Here is a 17396-nt window from a genome sequence, read left to right as displayed (position 1 = left end):
TGAGGAATGTGCCATCACATCCAAATCGACATACTGCTAGAAACAAACAGCCCAAAACTGGTGCATTGGATGGGGTGGCACTTTGGTTAACTTCGAGAAATATGATCTTCTTTGCTGACACGACACACACACGCACGCGCGCGCAGAAAAGAAGAACACGAAATTAGGTTATTAAAAAAAACAGTAAATAAAGAAGAGCGGTCGGAAAAAAATAATCCCGACCGGCAGGATTTGAGGTACTTTAAGGATCGCACTTAAACTTTACCGGACGACTGCACCGCAAATCGCGAGCGCAATGACAACAATAAAAAATATATATATAAACTGGAAACCATTTCTAGTTTTCCGTGATTTGAAACGCGATGGTTAAACAGTACCGCAATATTCAAATATCCCGTGACGCTGGAGGTGTAATTGTACACCCCGCCCAAAAAAATATAACTAAGATAACCAAGAGATTCAACAGTAGATCAGCGTAGGTATTTTTTTTGTACGCAGAAAATAAACCTTAGTGCACGGAGTTTGACGATAACCACTCGTGTGAAAAATAACGTTTTTTTCTTTCAAAAGCGCAACTAAAGCTATTTATTTATCAAAATGTAGTTAATTAAAACTGGCCTCGATAATGCGCTTTAACATTTGAAAAGGTTTAGATAAAAATGATGGCACTAAACTATTTAATTGATTTAATTTGTGTTTTACGCTAAAAAAGGGAAACGTTTTGTTTAGAACAAAAGTAATTTGATGGTTGTCCTTGGGAGAAAAAACTACAACTGGATAACCCACATATTCGTTTAAAAGGACAATCCTTGCTTGCTTGCTTCATTTGATCACTTTAACAATCCACTTGATACAGTTATTATCGTATCATCGCCCCACAGATGACCGCACAACGAACTTATCAATTCATTGTTTTCATCCACTTAATCCACCTTTAATTTGAACAAGAGTCCGACTTTCTAGACAAAAAAGATTGCGTGGGTTATCACGTTTTTTTGTTTCTCTTACACCCCCCCCCAACCCCCTTTCATTTGCGCGGTCGCCTCGTGTTGGCGAAGCCACGTGCGAGCATCCTGCTGCATCTTGCGCGTCCGTGCTGACAAGGAGGTCCCAACGAGGGGTTTGGAGAGGTTCAACGCAAGGGTTTTTCCCCCCATGGCATCCTGCGAGGAGTAGCCACTAGACCTAGTGGTAACGACAAAGACAAAGGCATCACTGGGCAACTGGGGACTACAGGAGCCTTTGAAATTGAAATCGGGTTGCCTCCCCCCCTCCACCTTCACTCGCATGGGCCAGTGAGGGTGAAATTAATTTAAGAAATAAACGTACAGGGTATACATATCGGTATTACCATCCATCGTGAAGGAATTATAATACGACAGCAGTTTGAGCGAAGTTGAAAAAAACACTAAGATAAAGCCAAAGATACTCCATATAATCTAGATTTGAAGCTTTCGTGACTGCAGGAATCCATACTCTTTGGTTCTTTCGGTAAAGTCACGTACGTAGAAAAATCATAGATCACGACGTTTTTTTCTTGCTGTGGTTGTCCCACCTGAAGACGATTGCTTGTGTTGCGATCGAAACGTCGTGATCTATTATTTTTCTACCTACGTGACTTTACCGAAGAACCAAAGAGTATATACTCCATATAGTATTTTAACAGATTGTCGGGGCAAGTGCTCTTCACAAGAACTTTTGAGGCCGGCACGGCGGACGAGTTGATGTTTAAACACCGAACTAGGTACTCATTTAAGGCTGAGTCGACCCTAGCGGAGGTCAGATATTCGTCACCGTTGTTGGACATGAGCGGGAATCAATCTCGATAAAACTACACACACACGTATTTGGTGGTGTGAATCGTCGATGTGCCCACCATGGCTTTGGTGACAAACACCACATTGAGTTTTGAGTCCTGGCTGGGTATTTGCCAGCATCTCGGCTCTGATTGTTTCGAACACGTATCATATGCGCTGCTGAAGATCATTCAAGATTTCCGGTGTTAAAAATGTGAGGTATGGGAGGAACGGGCCTTCCAACATTTCAACCACGCATTTCAAACTGCCGTCTATGTATAATCACGTAATTATGGCAACATTAACGGACACGCATTATTATCATCTTATTTTATCTATTTTGTCGTTCACTCTGCCTGAAACTCCCCCTCGTCGAAATTTGCCAGTGATACCAATGCACAGTGTGAGTGTACGCCAGGCCACCAATAACAGGCCATCTCGTACGAACATTAACATGCAATTGTGAATTAACGAAGAGAATGAGATGAAATAAGAGTACGGCAGAATTTGCAACTATGCCACATCTTTCTGTCCTCTTTTTCTTTTTTATATGTAGCCATTGTTTGCAGAAGCGACCTTGCCACAAATGAAAGCTCAACAAAAATGTCGAGGAAAAAACCAGAGGACCCGGAGAGAAATCCACACGACCGCGGGGAGAGAGAGACATGCAAACTCCAAATGTGCAGGCATCAGGGTCGGGATCAAACCCACAGCCTCTTGTACACCAGGCGAGGTAGTTAACATCTCGCCACCGTGGCGCCCTGACAAAGTGTTGATGCCCAAAATGTTACGTTATCTTGTACAAACGTACTCTCCAGATTAGAAGACGCACCTTTACCCCCTGTATTATAAAGCTAAAGTAGTTGGTGCGTCTTATAATCCAGTAGGTGCTGACCACATTTGTATAACTTTATTGACACGGGCACAATTTTGGGGTGCGTCTTACTTTTTGGAACATCTTGTAAATCAGCAGAATGTGGTATTTTATGATCCATTTTTTGTTTTGCGTGAGGTCAAGCGGTAATTTTACGCCAAAATTCTCGTAATTAACCCTCCAGCACCTGCCAAAATTGTCAGCTTTGCCAATATATTGATCAAATTCTGACCAATAAAGCTCCTCTTCACCGGTGGAATAAGACTGTTCTCAACTGGATTCAACGTCAATGTACGATGGGGAAAAGTACGTCTTGCAATAATATTATCTTCATGGCTGTGTTATCAACGACGATGGCTGTAAAGCATTCTCAAATCCGCGCCTCTCCGTCACTGCGAACGCTAAATCCCTGCAGTCTTATGCAAAAGCAACAAACGGTCGCCAACTTTTTTGCCCGAACGTAAAGTGTCCTCACGCGGCGATCATTCAGGGCGTGGAGCAGCCACAGCGTGGGATCGTAAACATCCTCCACCGCTAGGCCGCAACGTCAGCGTTGCCACCTGTCCTGGTTTATCCAGGATCGTGCTCTTATTGAGGTAGCTCTCCTGCCAAATCACATAGTCCTTCCATGACGTTATTTGCGTAATAATATAACAACACACCACCGAAGATAATACAATTACAGGTAGGTCTCCCCTCTCACAGTATTGAGAGATATTATTATTCCCATGATGTGTCCTGTTTTTTTTTGGTACCTAAGAGGTGAAAAGCATTGGAATGGTTTCCACGAGTCTGGCAACCAAGGGGAAGACCTCAAAGCAGATGATGGGAGGGGTGGGATGCTGTTAGGGCAGGTCGTCTCGGATGTCGCGCGCCTACTGTGCAGCAGCCGCGGAATCTGCTCGAGAGAGTAGAAAGGGTTGGCGAGGTTTGGTGGCATCAAAGGCCTTGGCCATGACAACACCTCGATCAGTCATGATCAGAGGGGGCAACCCTTACGTGATTTCGCATCAACCCCCCCCCCCTCCCGTGCCCAACATCTCCGCGGATCTCGCCTCCTCGTCTCCCGTCAGGGCCTATCCGTGTCTCGCCGGTCGCGGTACGCCAGCAGGGCCGCTTGCTGGCACGTCGTCGGGTCACAGCGGCCGGCCCGGCCTGGAGGCCCCTGCGGCCCTGGCATCCCCGCTATGCCGAACCTGCCTGGAGGCCCTGCGGGGCCTGGGCTGCCATCCTTGGCCTGCCCGGGGCTGCCCGGTGTGCCTGCAGAGAAAGCACGTAATTTTGCAAAATTACATTTCTTTTTTGTGCACACACAATCTGTGCATGTATCGCATGTATGGTGAGCTTAAGAATCGATATTTGCTGAATCAATACATTATTATGCCCCTAAAAGGTACACTCTGGTGGTCTCTGTTTGTATCATTATTAACTTCTATTTGTCAATCAATTGCTGAATGAATACCACCCACGCTCTGTAAGTCGTGAGGATTTTTAAAATCATACTTGAACACGCTGGTCATGGGAACTGGTCTTGAGCCACCCTTCTTCACCAACCCTCACTGACCAGCGTGAAGTAAGGTCAAACAACCCCCCATGACTAACACGGCCAATGGAAGGAGGCCTTCATCCAGCAGCGGATTGACAAAGGGAGGTACATTATTCATCATCATCATCATTATTATTATATACATTTTACACAAATTCACAATTGACTCGCTGAGTAAAATCGTGTCTATCGCACCTGGTTGTCCTGGAACTCCGCGTTCCCCTTTGATCGCGATTCCAGGGTCCCCTCGTTGACCCTTGGGGCCCCTATCGCCTGCGATCGCCAGCACACAGCACGTGCCCAGGGGGGGAGGGGGGGGCGAGAGTGCCGTTTGCAAGTCTCACTTTGGGGAGGGGGTAAAAGTCAAACACTGCGTGCCAACGATGGCATTTCTACCTGGGTTATTTCAATGTTAAGCCAGGATACTTTAATGAACTAATCGTGATATTGTAGAACCTCGATATTGTTATTAAGTCATGATAGAAGTGTTATAACAACATTTTTCCAGCAATTAAATGGCACTGACATATAGTTGTGAAATTTGTCGGAAAATTGTCATTTATTGCTTAATCATTGCATCTGAAATATTAGTACTATCACGACCAAAAAACAATGCTATTTACTTATGAAGGCCTCATGGAATCGTGGGGGGAGGGGTGGGTGGGGTCCTGTATTGGGTTGTTTGGTGCATGTGCTGGCAGCTTCTTGAGATTCTAAAGCAACTCGCAGTGCACTTCTTCAATTCCTCCGAGCACGGGGAGCGAAACGTCGGACATCGTGCCGAACAACACCAGGTGCAGCCCGGAAGCAAACGTCGAAGAGCAGGGCTCGTTGGTAACATCAGCAATGGGAATCATCGGTTCTAGATTTAAAGCTTTCGTGACTGCAAGGATTCATATTCTTAGGGTTTTTTTCCGGTAAAGTCATGTAGGTAAAAAATGTAAATTAATAAAAGTAAAATAAAACAAAATAAAAAATCACGACGTTTCGGAAGCAACACAAGCCTCCGTCTTCAGGTGGAACCGTCACAGCCACGACAGCTGTATCAAGTAAAGCCACGACAACTGTATCAAGTAAATGAGAGATCTCTCATTTGAGAGATCTCTCATTTACTTGATACAGCTGTCGTGGCTGTGACAGTTCAACATGAAGACGGAGGCTTGTGTTGCTTCAGAAACGTCGTGATTTTTTATTTTGTTCTATTTTACTTTTATTAATTTACATTTTTTACCTACGTGACTTTACCGAAAAAAAACCTAAGGGAATCATCGGCATTGCGGAGGGACATAGTGCGGACGACACCTACCTTGAGGACCCTGTATGCCGGGAGAGCCCTGGGACCCCATTGATCCCTGTGGACCTGGTTCCCCGAGCATGCCAGGTCGACCGGGCGTGCCATCCCTTCCCGGTGGGCCAGGAGGCCCTGGTCTCCCCGGGGATGTGACGATGGCTGCAGGCGACTGGATGTGTGCCATCACCCTCGTGAGTCGATCTGCAGCAGCAGCGGCAGCATCACGAGCGCACGGTAGAACAGGGACACATGATTAAACCAGGCGATCAGGTGTAGGGACGCATGACGTCCAACATCAGGTTCAGGATTGGAACGCAGTCAATATGATCGTGAACTATCATCATCGTCAGCTGTAATCTAACGACTGCAAGATGAAGAAGGCCTCTCCAAGCCGTCGCCATTGCTCATGGTCACGTGATAATCCACCTCGTTCGCGCACAAGGAGCTGATCCCATCACGTGAGTTCCTCTCGGATGGGTTGCCTCCTTTGACTGCCACTCCATCGTCAGTCTCGACCACCGGCCGTCATCTCATCTAGCACCGTGTCCTGCCCAAGGCCACTTACTTTTTTAAACATTACAACTCGCTTTTGCAGTATGATGCGTGCGTGTGTTACCCTTTTGGTTTCTCGGGGTAATTACAAGCATGCACCTCTTCAGGTGCCTTTGCAAAATTTCAATCGGTGCATATTTCTTACAAGGACACTGGCAAAGAAGATGCAACAAAATCTTCAAAGTGCTGATCGCAAGAACAGCCCTTTATTTCTCTGGTCAAGCATCACAGTTGCAATGTTTTTGATGGAGGCTCCTGCCCATGAATTCATTGTTAAAGGTTTTTTTTTTTATTCACAAGTTGTGAAGCATAGGCCAGATTTTCACGAAGTAGCCAGAAACAGAGATCGGAGCACACAGTAGGCATGCAATGATTCCCTCGCCGCAAGTGATTCGATTAACTACGATGATACGGCGTAGAGATTCGATTCAAGAATAAGCAGCAGAGGTGGGACAAAGTCATTGTTATGCAAGTCCAAGTCGAGTCGCAAGTCATCAAATTCATGACTCGAGTCTGACTCGAGTCCAAGTCACATGACTCGAGTCCACATCTCATAGGTGGGACAAAGTCATTGTTATGCAAGTCGAGTCGCAAGTCATCAAATTCATGACTCGAGTCTGACTCGAGTCCAAGTCACATGACTCGAGTCCACATCTCAGAGGTGGGACAAAGTCATTGTTATGCAAGTCGAGTCGCAAGTCATCAAATTCATGACTCGAGTCTGACTCGAGTCCAAGTCACATGACTCGAGTCCACATCTCAGAGGTGGGACAAAGTCATTGTTATGCAAGTCCAAGTCGAGTCGCAAGTCATCAAATTCATGACTCGAGTCTGACTCGAGTCCAAGTCACATGACTCGAGTCCACATCTCATAGGTGGGACAAAGTCATTGTTATGCAAGTCCAAGTCGAGTCGCAAGTCATCAAATTCATGACTCGAGTCTGACTCGAGTCCAAGTCACATGACTCGAGTCCACATCTCATAGGTGGGACAAAGTCATTGTTATGCAAGTCCAAGTCGAGTCGCAAGTCATCAAATTCATGACTCGAGTCTGACTCGAGTCCAAGTCACATGACTCGAGTCCACACCTCTGATAAGCAGTAAACAAAAATTCTACGCCACTTCTCTACGTACCTTCTAATATCCTTGTGACCTCTTCTCTTATCAGACGCTTCATCTCGTCAAGGGGAAAAGCGTCGCCCTGGTGAAATATTAAAAATGTAAAACAAGAGAGACAGTCAGTACATTCACGTAACGATGGCCTTGGCCATGCAATGATCATATTGGAGGAATAGTACAATTCTGGTTATCTGACCATCACACATCCGCCCAGACCAATTAACCATACACGCCCAATGCAGTGCTGCATTTTGGCGTGGTGTAACTGTTATTTTATACAGGCGTTCACATATCTCATCTTTTCACATATCTGCCTGTACCTCAGTCTCAGGGGAGATGTTGACTACCTCGCCTGGTATACAGGAGGTCGTGGGTTCGATCCCGAACCTGATCGCTGCTGTATATTTGGAGTTTGCGTGTTCTAACCGTGGTCTCGTGGATTTTCCTCTGGGTTCTTAAATTTTTCCTTTCAAATTTAAAATCAATGTGCGTTTAGATTATTTGGCTATACATTTTCACATGATAAGCCACTTTGTTGAGCTATCATTTGTGATAGCCAGGTTGCTTCTGAAACAGAGCTATATTTTACCAGGCAAGGCCCACAATAGCTATACAGCTCAGTGGGCCTTACCTGGTAAAATAAAAAATAGTTTAGTTGATAGATTTAGAGTTGCATGTGTGACATACTGAAAAAGGAAAGGTTGGTGTTGACACACCAAACCAGCTTCTCGTTTTTAAGGCTGAGCCTATCCAGGAGAGTCCCAGTTCATGTTTAAATGTCAGTTTCCACTGGCGTTGTGGATGGTTGGAAAATATACTGGGGTTTATGGGATTGTAGGATGGTGCAGTGACCACTATGCCACCGCTCTCCTCCGACATGCTGAGACGACAGCGATATCCATTTAAGCCTGAGAGACCAAATTAGTGTGCTGTGAGCACATATATAGGCCAGTACCATGCACGGCTGCATTTGTCTCCCGAGTGATGATATTCACACCACACACACACTGCATCGGGTACTCATTGAAACTCGAGTAGACCAAGGTTAGGCCCAGGACCGGTTCAGATGTCACTTGCCACAGATTTTAGCCATGGCCAGGAATTGAACTTAAATGACTACTAACTACCCTGCCACCATTCCCCACAGCCACACCCACAAGAGGCAAAATCCTCCACATAGCCTACAGAGGCCGTCGAAGCAAATGCTGTGAGCAAACACCAATTAAGGTCGACACAGTACAGGAAGGTGGTGGTGTGGTCGGAACCCCACCTGGTTGCCACACACATAAACCCCATAAACCGCACGCCAACATACAAGGAAAACGGCAGGAGGAAGCAATATGATGAAAGTATACATAATCCATAATATCAGTTTTTGGGTTTGATCGCGTGAATATAAATGTGTTGTTAAACCTGCCACCACCCGATACAGCCAATTAGTAAGGTTTGTCACGTAAACAAAACATCTAAATTCGCTACTAGTTCAGCGAACCGGTGCGTTGGAGAGTAAACCCACAACATTTACGATTCGAGTACAGTGACGTTTCGCCAGTAAATTACAACCAGCATCATCAGGTGGACAGCCAGAGTTGTGGAGAAATCCTCCTGCTTCGGTGTTAAATAGAGGGATAGATGTGATGTCTTCACTTGTCAGCCAATCAGGTGCGAATGCCACAGAGGGGGGTGATGCACGCAAATAAAAAAAATGAATATCGATTACCGGTTGGGTTATTATGAAATAATAAATAATAATCTCGATTTAAAACTTTTGTGACTGCAGGGATTCATCGTCTTGGTTCTTTCGGTAAAGTCACGTAGAATGGAAATAATAAAGTAATAAAAATAAAAAATAATAAAATAATTCTCACGACGTTTCGGCCACAACGCAAGCAGCCGTCCTCAGGTGGAGAACAGGTCTGTCGAGAAGACAGAGTCTGAATATAAATGTGTTCTCATTCACGTATATTCAAAATGAGTGAGAAAACAAAGAGGCTTCACCTTCGGTCCATGCGGCCCGATGGGCCCCATCAGCCCCGGCAGGCCGGGAGAGCCCCTCTCGCCGGGGATACCGTACGGCCCCATCGGTCCGGTGATGCCCTTCACCCCTGGGGGCCCCGGCTCGCCGGATCGGCCCTTGTCTCCCTGTAGTCCCTGGTCGCCCTGAATCCCGGGCTCCCCCTGGAAGAGAAGGCCACCAATATGGAACACAGAGAGCAATCGATTCAACGAATGAGTGGCTTTTACACTTGATTTAAGCGACAATACATTTGTACAATTCCGTCAAAATGAAGCAACGTATCCATGTCCTTGTCTTTTGGTGGAAGGAGGGTGGAGGGGGTGGGGCAATGGGTCGGGGTTCACGTCAATCTTCTTTTGTATGGGGTTTGAATAAAGCAACATGGCTACAATTGCTTTTTTAATATTGTGAGTCATCCCACAGCATCCGGGGTGATAGCCGAGTGGAGAAGTCCACTTGTTCCACCAGGATATGCTCGTTGTATTGGGCAGTCACCACTGATACGCGCCTGATGGTTTGCACCTCACCACAATGTCACAGTTTGGCGAGTACTTGATATTCCGTTCATGGCGAAAGTATGCACGCCTTCTTGGTGTTGTTCTACTCCGCCTGATGTTCCGACACGTTGCCGTGATATCATGACGATTACCGCGATCAATTTCGCATCACTTTTGTAACGGCGTTACTAATCGTTATTGTTTTGTTTTCATGCTTTTGCTGAACTTCTTCAACAGCATTCCATTAATCGTAAGCTTGCCGTAAGTCTTACAATCATTCTATCTTGTTCGATATACATTGCTTATAACTCACATGTTGCCAACGACACCTCATATAGATGGACAAAGGATAGCGTCAGATCACTGCCAAGCAACCGTTTTCTCTACAGAATGCTTCTTTGCGCCTATTCCACATGGACATAATACAAAAGGCATCATTGCTTTAGTCGTCCAAGTGCTCTGAAATGCTGCCATCGTTGAATGTTTTATCTTGAAGACGTTATTGTTGGTGCCGAGTGGATGTATAAACACTCACGCGTTCTCCCTTCTGCCCACGGTCGCCCTTCCCTCCAGGCTGGCCCTGTAACAAGGAAATGCGTACGTAAGTGGAAATCCGTTCTGTATCTACCACGTAAAAGTATATCTTAGCTCATGGGCCTATTGGATTTCAGACCAGTATTATCTAGCCGCAGCGTGTATTTCAGTAAGCAAATCTATGAACAGGTTTGGGCTTTCTGAGTCTCATCAGGCTTGTTAAAATAAATACTGTTGGGTTACCAGATGTTATTGGCAAGAGCTCTCCATCTAACCAATGGGGGCCTTTTCCATATAAGAAAAATAGAGATCCATGAAAGACTCGCTAAACCTCAAGAATCTTTTTCAGAATGATCCATTACTAGGATATTTGTCCAACTTTACTCATGAGTATATTTTACATCGAACAAACCCGGAGAACATGAAAAAAAAAGGATAACACTCAAAGTTCCACACAAATGGGTTCTCGGACACACTTGCTGTACTGCCATCCCCTAGCCACCTCACAGCACCCTTTCCTCCAAAGTGCTGGATTACGGGCATTCACCACCGCATGTATGTATCTACGTTGAACTTCTTTCGCACCGTACGTAGCCAATCGTACTAATCGGAGGTGTGGGGGAAGAACAACAAACTAAATACAAAAAGCAATTACAAACAAATACATTTTAAATCTAGATTAAAAAGTGCATAGCTCCAGTGGCTTCCTAAAATCGGAAGAGCATTCCAGACGGCCGCAGAAGCGCACATGAAAGCGGGCAATGAGGTGACCGTCTTTCTTCGATGGATAGACAAGCGTGGAAGCCGATCCGTATTTCTCTATGCACCAGATGTATGTATGTTGAACTTCTGAGTGATGCTATGAAACCTGTAACCATATTACAGGTTACAGGTTTCATACCATCGCGTCGCTTACGGTTTCATTACAAACGACAACACTCTCCTTAACGCTTTCAATCTCCCGCGTTCACACTCACCTCTCTACCCGGCTCCCCAGCTCTCCCCACAGGTCCCTTAAAAGAGAGAGCGAGACACGCAGATTAAACACGTTTTACTTTGAAAGCATAGTCACTGCCCGCCCTCACCTCCCCCCACACATCGCCCACTTCCCCGATCCCCCGACTTCTCCCCACAGTTTATTTCTTTAGCGGCGAACTAATAGAAATGCAGACTGCGTACACAGCCTTTGATTGCGATACCATAATTATGGGGCAATTTTATCAGGCACTAAAATGGGCATCCCACCATAGGCCCCGGGGGTCCTCTTGATCCTGGGAATCCAACGTCTCCCGCGGAGCCCTGGTCTCCCTTCGCGCCCTAGTTAGAGAAGAGAGGCAGAGAGAGAGGTCACCACCATCAACAGCATCTACCCCGACGTCATGTAAAAAAAGCTTTGTAATTTACCCTCAATGTTAACCCAATTGTGCTATCGGCGTCACGCCACGACATGAATAATCCACTCAGATCTCTCGCAGAGAAGTGGCATCGTTTGTGTAAAAGGGCAAAGGCCCCGTGGAAGCAGATATGACAGAGCTACCTCTGAGATTCCTTCAAGGACCACAGGTCCACACAGTAGAAGGCAGAACTTTGCCACGCGCTTTGCATATGATCGTAATGTTTGTTACACGGTAGTCAAAGCGGTATAGCCTCACAGCTGGCAAATGACTGAATCAAGTGCAAAACCAAATTTAATCTGAGTTTTCTTCTGTGCAATAATTGGTAACCGGGCTAAGACCATCACCCCACTACGCTTAATAACCATGTTCATTCACAAGCAGATGCCTGAGTGCTATGACCCCTAGATCATGCAGCCCACTCATTTTACATATTTCATTAAGACATCAATTAATATGACCACTGATCCATCCCAACCCCTGCCAATATCTCATTATAACTGACCTGCAAATAGTTGCTCACAGGGTCTGCATGACTGTTAGCAATGCACGGCTATGTATACGTTAATTTGATTTTAATTCGAGCCGATATTTAGTTCTAGGTTTGAAGCTTTCGTGACTGCAAGGATTCATACTCTTAGTTCTTTCGGTAAAGTCACGTAGGTAAAAAAAAAAAATCTGTATTATTATTATTTGTTTTAATTAATTTTAATTTCATTTTTTACCTACGTGACTTTACCGAAAGAACTAAGAGTACGCTATTTAGTTGACCGATATTTTTTTCTGTCATGAATCCAGGGCCCCTTGAGTTGCTTTGAGCCCAAATCATTCGCTCGGTTTGCTTGGGCCTAGCACTGCCACTGGTGAGCAGCACTCACAGCTTCTCCTGGAAGTCCTCGGAGGCCGTGATGCCCTGGAGGTCCCAGGCGACCCTAGCGCAGGCAAGCGGGAGGAAACAAAGAAGACACAGGGAAGGTTAACAGATCAACTGGGACACAGTGAAAGCTCCATCACATACAGCGAGCGGGAATGGTCGTCGGTGTCATATTAATGCAGGGCCTTCAGGGGCCGTAGTTCAGGGCCTTTAATTTTGAGGGACCCTCCCAAAAATCTTAATCCCACGTTATAGCAGCAGAAACGCAATATTACATTTCTCTGATAAATCCTAAAGGTAATCTGGTAACAAAAGCCATATAAACACCGTGTGCATTACTACCAATTATTTGCCAACATTAAAATAGTTTTGTTCGTTTAAAATTAGGATTCACACTTAAATATTGGAACTGAAATAACCCAGTTGAATAGTAGTGGAGGGTTTGGCATCATTGGGCATGGGTAGTGGTAAAACATTGAAGGGAAAGATCTGAATAGATGAAGAGGAGGCCCTGATATCACAACAATGTAACTGCGTGAGCAAATAATTGGATGTGATTTGCGTCAACCTTAAAATCGTCAAGTTTGACGCCTGCAATGAAACGCACATATCATCGAGCGGTGCGCCCAGCTAAACATTTAGCTGGAAGCAAATTAGTACTGATAACTTCGTACGATCATTTCTGATGTGTTAATAATTTTAATCTGGATTATAAAAAAGCGACAGAAAGTTCTGTGGCGTGCAAGAGCCGCCTAAATATTCACGAGGGGAGGGGGTGACTTCCTATTTTGTGCCCCCCCCCCCAGTGTGCCGTGAGAGGTAAGTGTCAACTTCTAGTCGATGGGTGCATCACTACGCCCCCAATCACATGAGTGGCACAACATCGCGGCCACCACATCCGGCGCCACTACCAACTTTGTGCGTATACACGCTGCGTGGGGCGGGACGCCAGTGATATTTTACAGGGTGGCTGCTGTTGTGTTGTACTGTACTGCACTCACCGGTTCTCCGATGGGCCCCGGGGGTCCCTGTGGCCCAGGGAGACCTGGGCTCCCCTGGGAAATAAAGTCCAAGAATTAACAAGAAATTACGTGCAGTGTCAAAAATAATAATAAAAATATAAATTTCGATTTAAAGCTTTCGTGACTGCAGGGATTCATCTTCTTGGTTCTTTTATTATTATTATTTTATTATTTCCATTCTACGTGACTTTACCGAAAGAACCAAGAAAATAAAAATATATATTGGTTTATAGCCTAGGAAGCGCATTACCCTGGCTAAGTCAGTTCAGTTTCCTTTGTCTGACCAGGTAGGGGCCCAATGAGGCTGAAATTTTAATTTGCACAGGTATAGGTGCTCGTGGGGGTGCGGACGTTGTGGAAACTCACGTCAATCCCTTGAATGCCATCCCTCCCGGGGAGCCCAGACGGGCCCTCTTCACCCTGGGGTACACGGACAATGTGTTGGTTCTGTAATTACTGCTTACACACGCGCAGCATCATCATCATCACGGGCCACAATCGATCCACTGTCTTGCGATGTAAATTTGCATCCATCTCCCGCGCACAAACTTTAGTTCGTTGCTCTAACTCCACGGGACACATGCTTCCCTCATTTGGCTGCCGCTCCGTGCTCAGTCTCGACCACCGGCTATCGTCCCTTCTAAGGGACTTGCCCTGCCCAAGCCCAGTTACTTTTCCCGCCAGTCGATACATTGCGACAAAAATTACACTGAACGTGGTGGATCCCGTCAGATCTCTGGAGCAAAGCTAAATGTTGACTTTAGTTTGTAGTGGATGTAAGGCTGCCTGGGAACACCAGGCATTATCGTCTTGGGCTGCAAGGTGCCCAGAAGATGACAGTGCACCAGTGGTTGCCTGATTTCTTCCCACAAGCCAAACACTTGTTCAGGAGAGGCAGACCTCTCTTGAACAGGAGTTCTGAGGCTTCCCTAGACAACCGAAAGGAATTAATATTATTTGCAATTATAATTAATGTGACAAGTGCTGATATACCTTTGGCCCAGGTGGACCTGGTTCTCCAGTAAATCCTTTAAAACCCTACACACACACAGAACACAAAGATTCCCTGTTTAGCCTGCATAGACTGTTGGGGAAAGCACTGTTAGAAATTACCTATTGCGGCCGGCACAGCGCACGAGAGGGTGGTGTGGCCAGAACCATGGCTACTTGACTTCGTTTCTCCAGTGCTGATGTTTACACACCAATCAAATTACTAATTTAAGGCTCAGTTGACCTTGGAGAGGCCCAGGATGGGTTCCGATACTACTTTCCACTGGCGTTATGAATATCTGACCAAATTTTATCGCCATTCGCCTAAATGCAACATGAGTATGTCAGCGACATCAATAGGAAGAGATAATTTCTTACACGTGATTTGATGCGCAACAGCAATGATATCAATCAATATTTTTCTACTTTCATGCGGCATATGAAAACAAACTGATAAAACGTGTCTTAAGTTTGTTAATGCATTCAGAAGTAGCTTGATGCATTGTGTCCGTACCTCTTGTGTAAGTGTGTAAAGGGCAGTGGTCGGGTACGTGATGGACAGACCGCATTTCACCACATTCACGACAGACAGGGGCGACTCTCTCCTTTTCCCTTTGTGAACAAAATATCCGCCTGCCGTGCGTAGTTCAAAGGTCAGTAAGAGCAGCCCGGTTGCATTCTACGCAAGCTGAAAGCAGCTAATTCCCACGTGGGAATTACCAGTAAATCAATACAGTAAAACCTTGGATTGCGAGCATAATTCGTTCTGGAAACGTGTTTGTAATCCAAAGCGCTCGTATATCAAAGCACTCGTATATCAGTTGTGATCACGTGACGCTCGGCCGACAAAGCGTATATACGTACTACTCGTATTGCAAGACCTCGCTCGTTTATCAAATTAATATTTATTTCAAAATTTTTGCTCGTCTTGCAAAACACTCGCAGACCAAGTTACTTGCAATCCAAGGTTTTACTGTATATTGTTACGCCCATAAAACATATCAATATCCCTGCCCACAACACTGAATCAAAGTGCATGGGGAAAGTAATGCATCTGTAATGAAGTAAGATGCGAGAAAAACAAGCGGGCAGACAGGAGAGTGTTGTAGGGAGGCCAGACAGAACGGGATCATGTTTCACAATTACCATGGGCCCCTCTACTCCATCGAATGCCACCAGACCCGGCTCCCCCTTCATGCCCTGATCAACAACAACAACAAAACCATAAAAAATATTTTAGCTTGAATACATATATAACGCACCAAAGCAATTACATATTCAAAGTGAAAAAAAATAAAAACATTTTATTAGCAATAACATATTTGGCTTAATTTTTCTCAGACAGCGTGTGAAAGCAAAAATATTGTTACTAAAATGTTATCATCATCATTAGCCATGATTAATCCACTGCTGAATGGAGGCCTCCTCAAGACATTGCCATCTCTCACCATCCTGCGGTGTAATAATCAAGCGAGTGACTGCAAATGAGTTGATTTTATAGCTCACAAATTACACGTAAAGTCAAAATACTTGTATTACTCTCAATGCTAATTTGTGCAAACAGATCAGTATTTATATTCTTGGTTCTTTCGGTAAAGTCACGTAGAAGGGAAATAACAAAAAAATAAAAATAAAACATAGTAAGATAAAATTCTCACGACGTTTAGGCCACAACGCAAGCAGCCGTCCTCAGGTGAAGAACAGGGCTGTTGGAAAGACAGCGTCCTAAGGACGTTACCGAAAAAACCAAGCATATGAATCATTACAGTCACGAAAGCTTAAAATCGAAAAAATAGTCCATTGATATATCGGTAACATTACAAGCTCCACTTCATTGAAGTCAAACGTCGACATTAGCGCCGTGTCAACGTCAGATTGCCGGTTTGCGGTCTGGGATCGAGGGCCTAACCTTTTCACCAGATTGTCCATCTCTGCCGTTCCTTCCATCCACCCCAGACAGGCCCTACAACAACAACAACAAGACAACCACAGGAATTGAAAACGAAGCATTCACAAAAATATCTTGGAGTTGTTGAGTGAAATTGTTTTCACTCTCAATTGAAAACAAATATTAAGCACCCCTCTTTGAAAACGCTTTTAAGACTGTTTGCTCAGAGAAACAATTACAACTTTGAACATACCGCTGATGTCTGCAAGACGTCTTACCGAACACGATCCCTGAAACGTGTAGCTGCCCCTCCAATGCCCCGTGAAGAGCGATTTTTTAAAGAATGCCTGCTTGCTGATTTTTTTTGTTAGCTTGTAAAAGTCACATTCATGAATGAGCCTGTGAACCTTTTTGTGACATTACCCAAAATATCCAGACACCGCCGGTTCTTTCTCCAAGGTGAGTTGATTGCCAGGTCGCATGTGGTGGTGGGGCAAGTTTGACTAGTCCCACCTTTTCTAAAATATCTGGCAGAACGTGGAGGAAAAAGCCAACTACACTGTTATACAAAAGCTCGCTGCTGATTCTGCCAGGGAAAGCGATAAGTGGCAGCTATCACAAGGAAATCAAGCATTAGTGTGTGTGAATTAAGATAACACGAGCGGCATTAAAGACTCACAGGTGGTCCTGGCAGGCCCATAGGACCAGGAAGCCCAGCCTCTCCTGGTTCTCCCTAGACAAGGCCCAACCCCCATAGTCAAATAATTCGGTGAAATCGCACACAAACAGAGACAGGCACAGATAAGGGCAGAGATTCACTGTTTAGCCTTAATATTGAGTGCATTCACATCTATGCTCTAAGTACAAAAATCTACTTTGGCGGTTACTTGCAAAAATGGTGGCCGCTTTGTTGAATAAAGTTACACTCCCTGCAGTGCTTTAGCGTGCACTCAAACTAAACAAATACTCCTCGCTTGCCAGCCGCGGATCTCTCCTCGCCAC

General features: G+C 45.2%; 1 protein-coding gene across 1 annotated transcript; it reads right to left on the bottom strand.

Moving 5' to 3' along the window:
- Positions 1-3739: 3739 nt before the first annotated feature.
- Positions 3740-10717, bottom strand: LOC144724335 (uncharacterized). The gene is made up of 5 exons (XM_078603384.1): positions 10703-10717; positions 9177-9356; positions 7194-7260; positions 5523-5708; positions 3740-3930 (listed from the first exon to the last, which is right to left on the bottom strand). The coding sequence occupies exons 1-5, from the start codon at positions 10715-10717 to the stop codon at positions 3740-3742; spliced, it is 639 nt and encodes a 212-aa protein (XP_078459510.1).
- Between the last annotated feature and the right edge of the window lie 6679 nt (positions 10718-17396).

The sequence above is a fragment of the Lampetra planeri genome, chromosome 2 (assembly GCF_965212315.1).
Source record: "Lampetra planeri chromosome 2, kcLamPlan1.2.h2, whole genome shotgun sequence".
NCBI classification, from domain to species: Eukaryota; Metazoa; Chordata; class Hyperoartia; order Petromyzontiformes; family Petromyzontidae; genus Lampetra; species Lampetra planeri.
This window is presented reverse-complemented; position numbering and strand designations above follow the sequence as displayed.

What these genes read in the sequence shown, in the direction of transcription:
- LOC144724335 (XM_078603384.1), bottom strand. An exon ending in TCGGGCCGCATGGACCGAAG is followed by an intron (nt 7,261 to 9,176) that starts GTGAAGCCTCTT and finishes ATATTTCACCAG; the next exon opens with GGCGACGCTTTTCCCCTTGA. An exon ending in CGGCATACAGGGTCCTCAAG is followed by an intron (nt 3,931 to 5,522) that starts GTAGGTGTCGTC and finishes CTTTCTCTGCAG; the next exon opens with GCACACCGGGCAGCCCCGGG.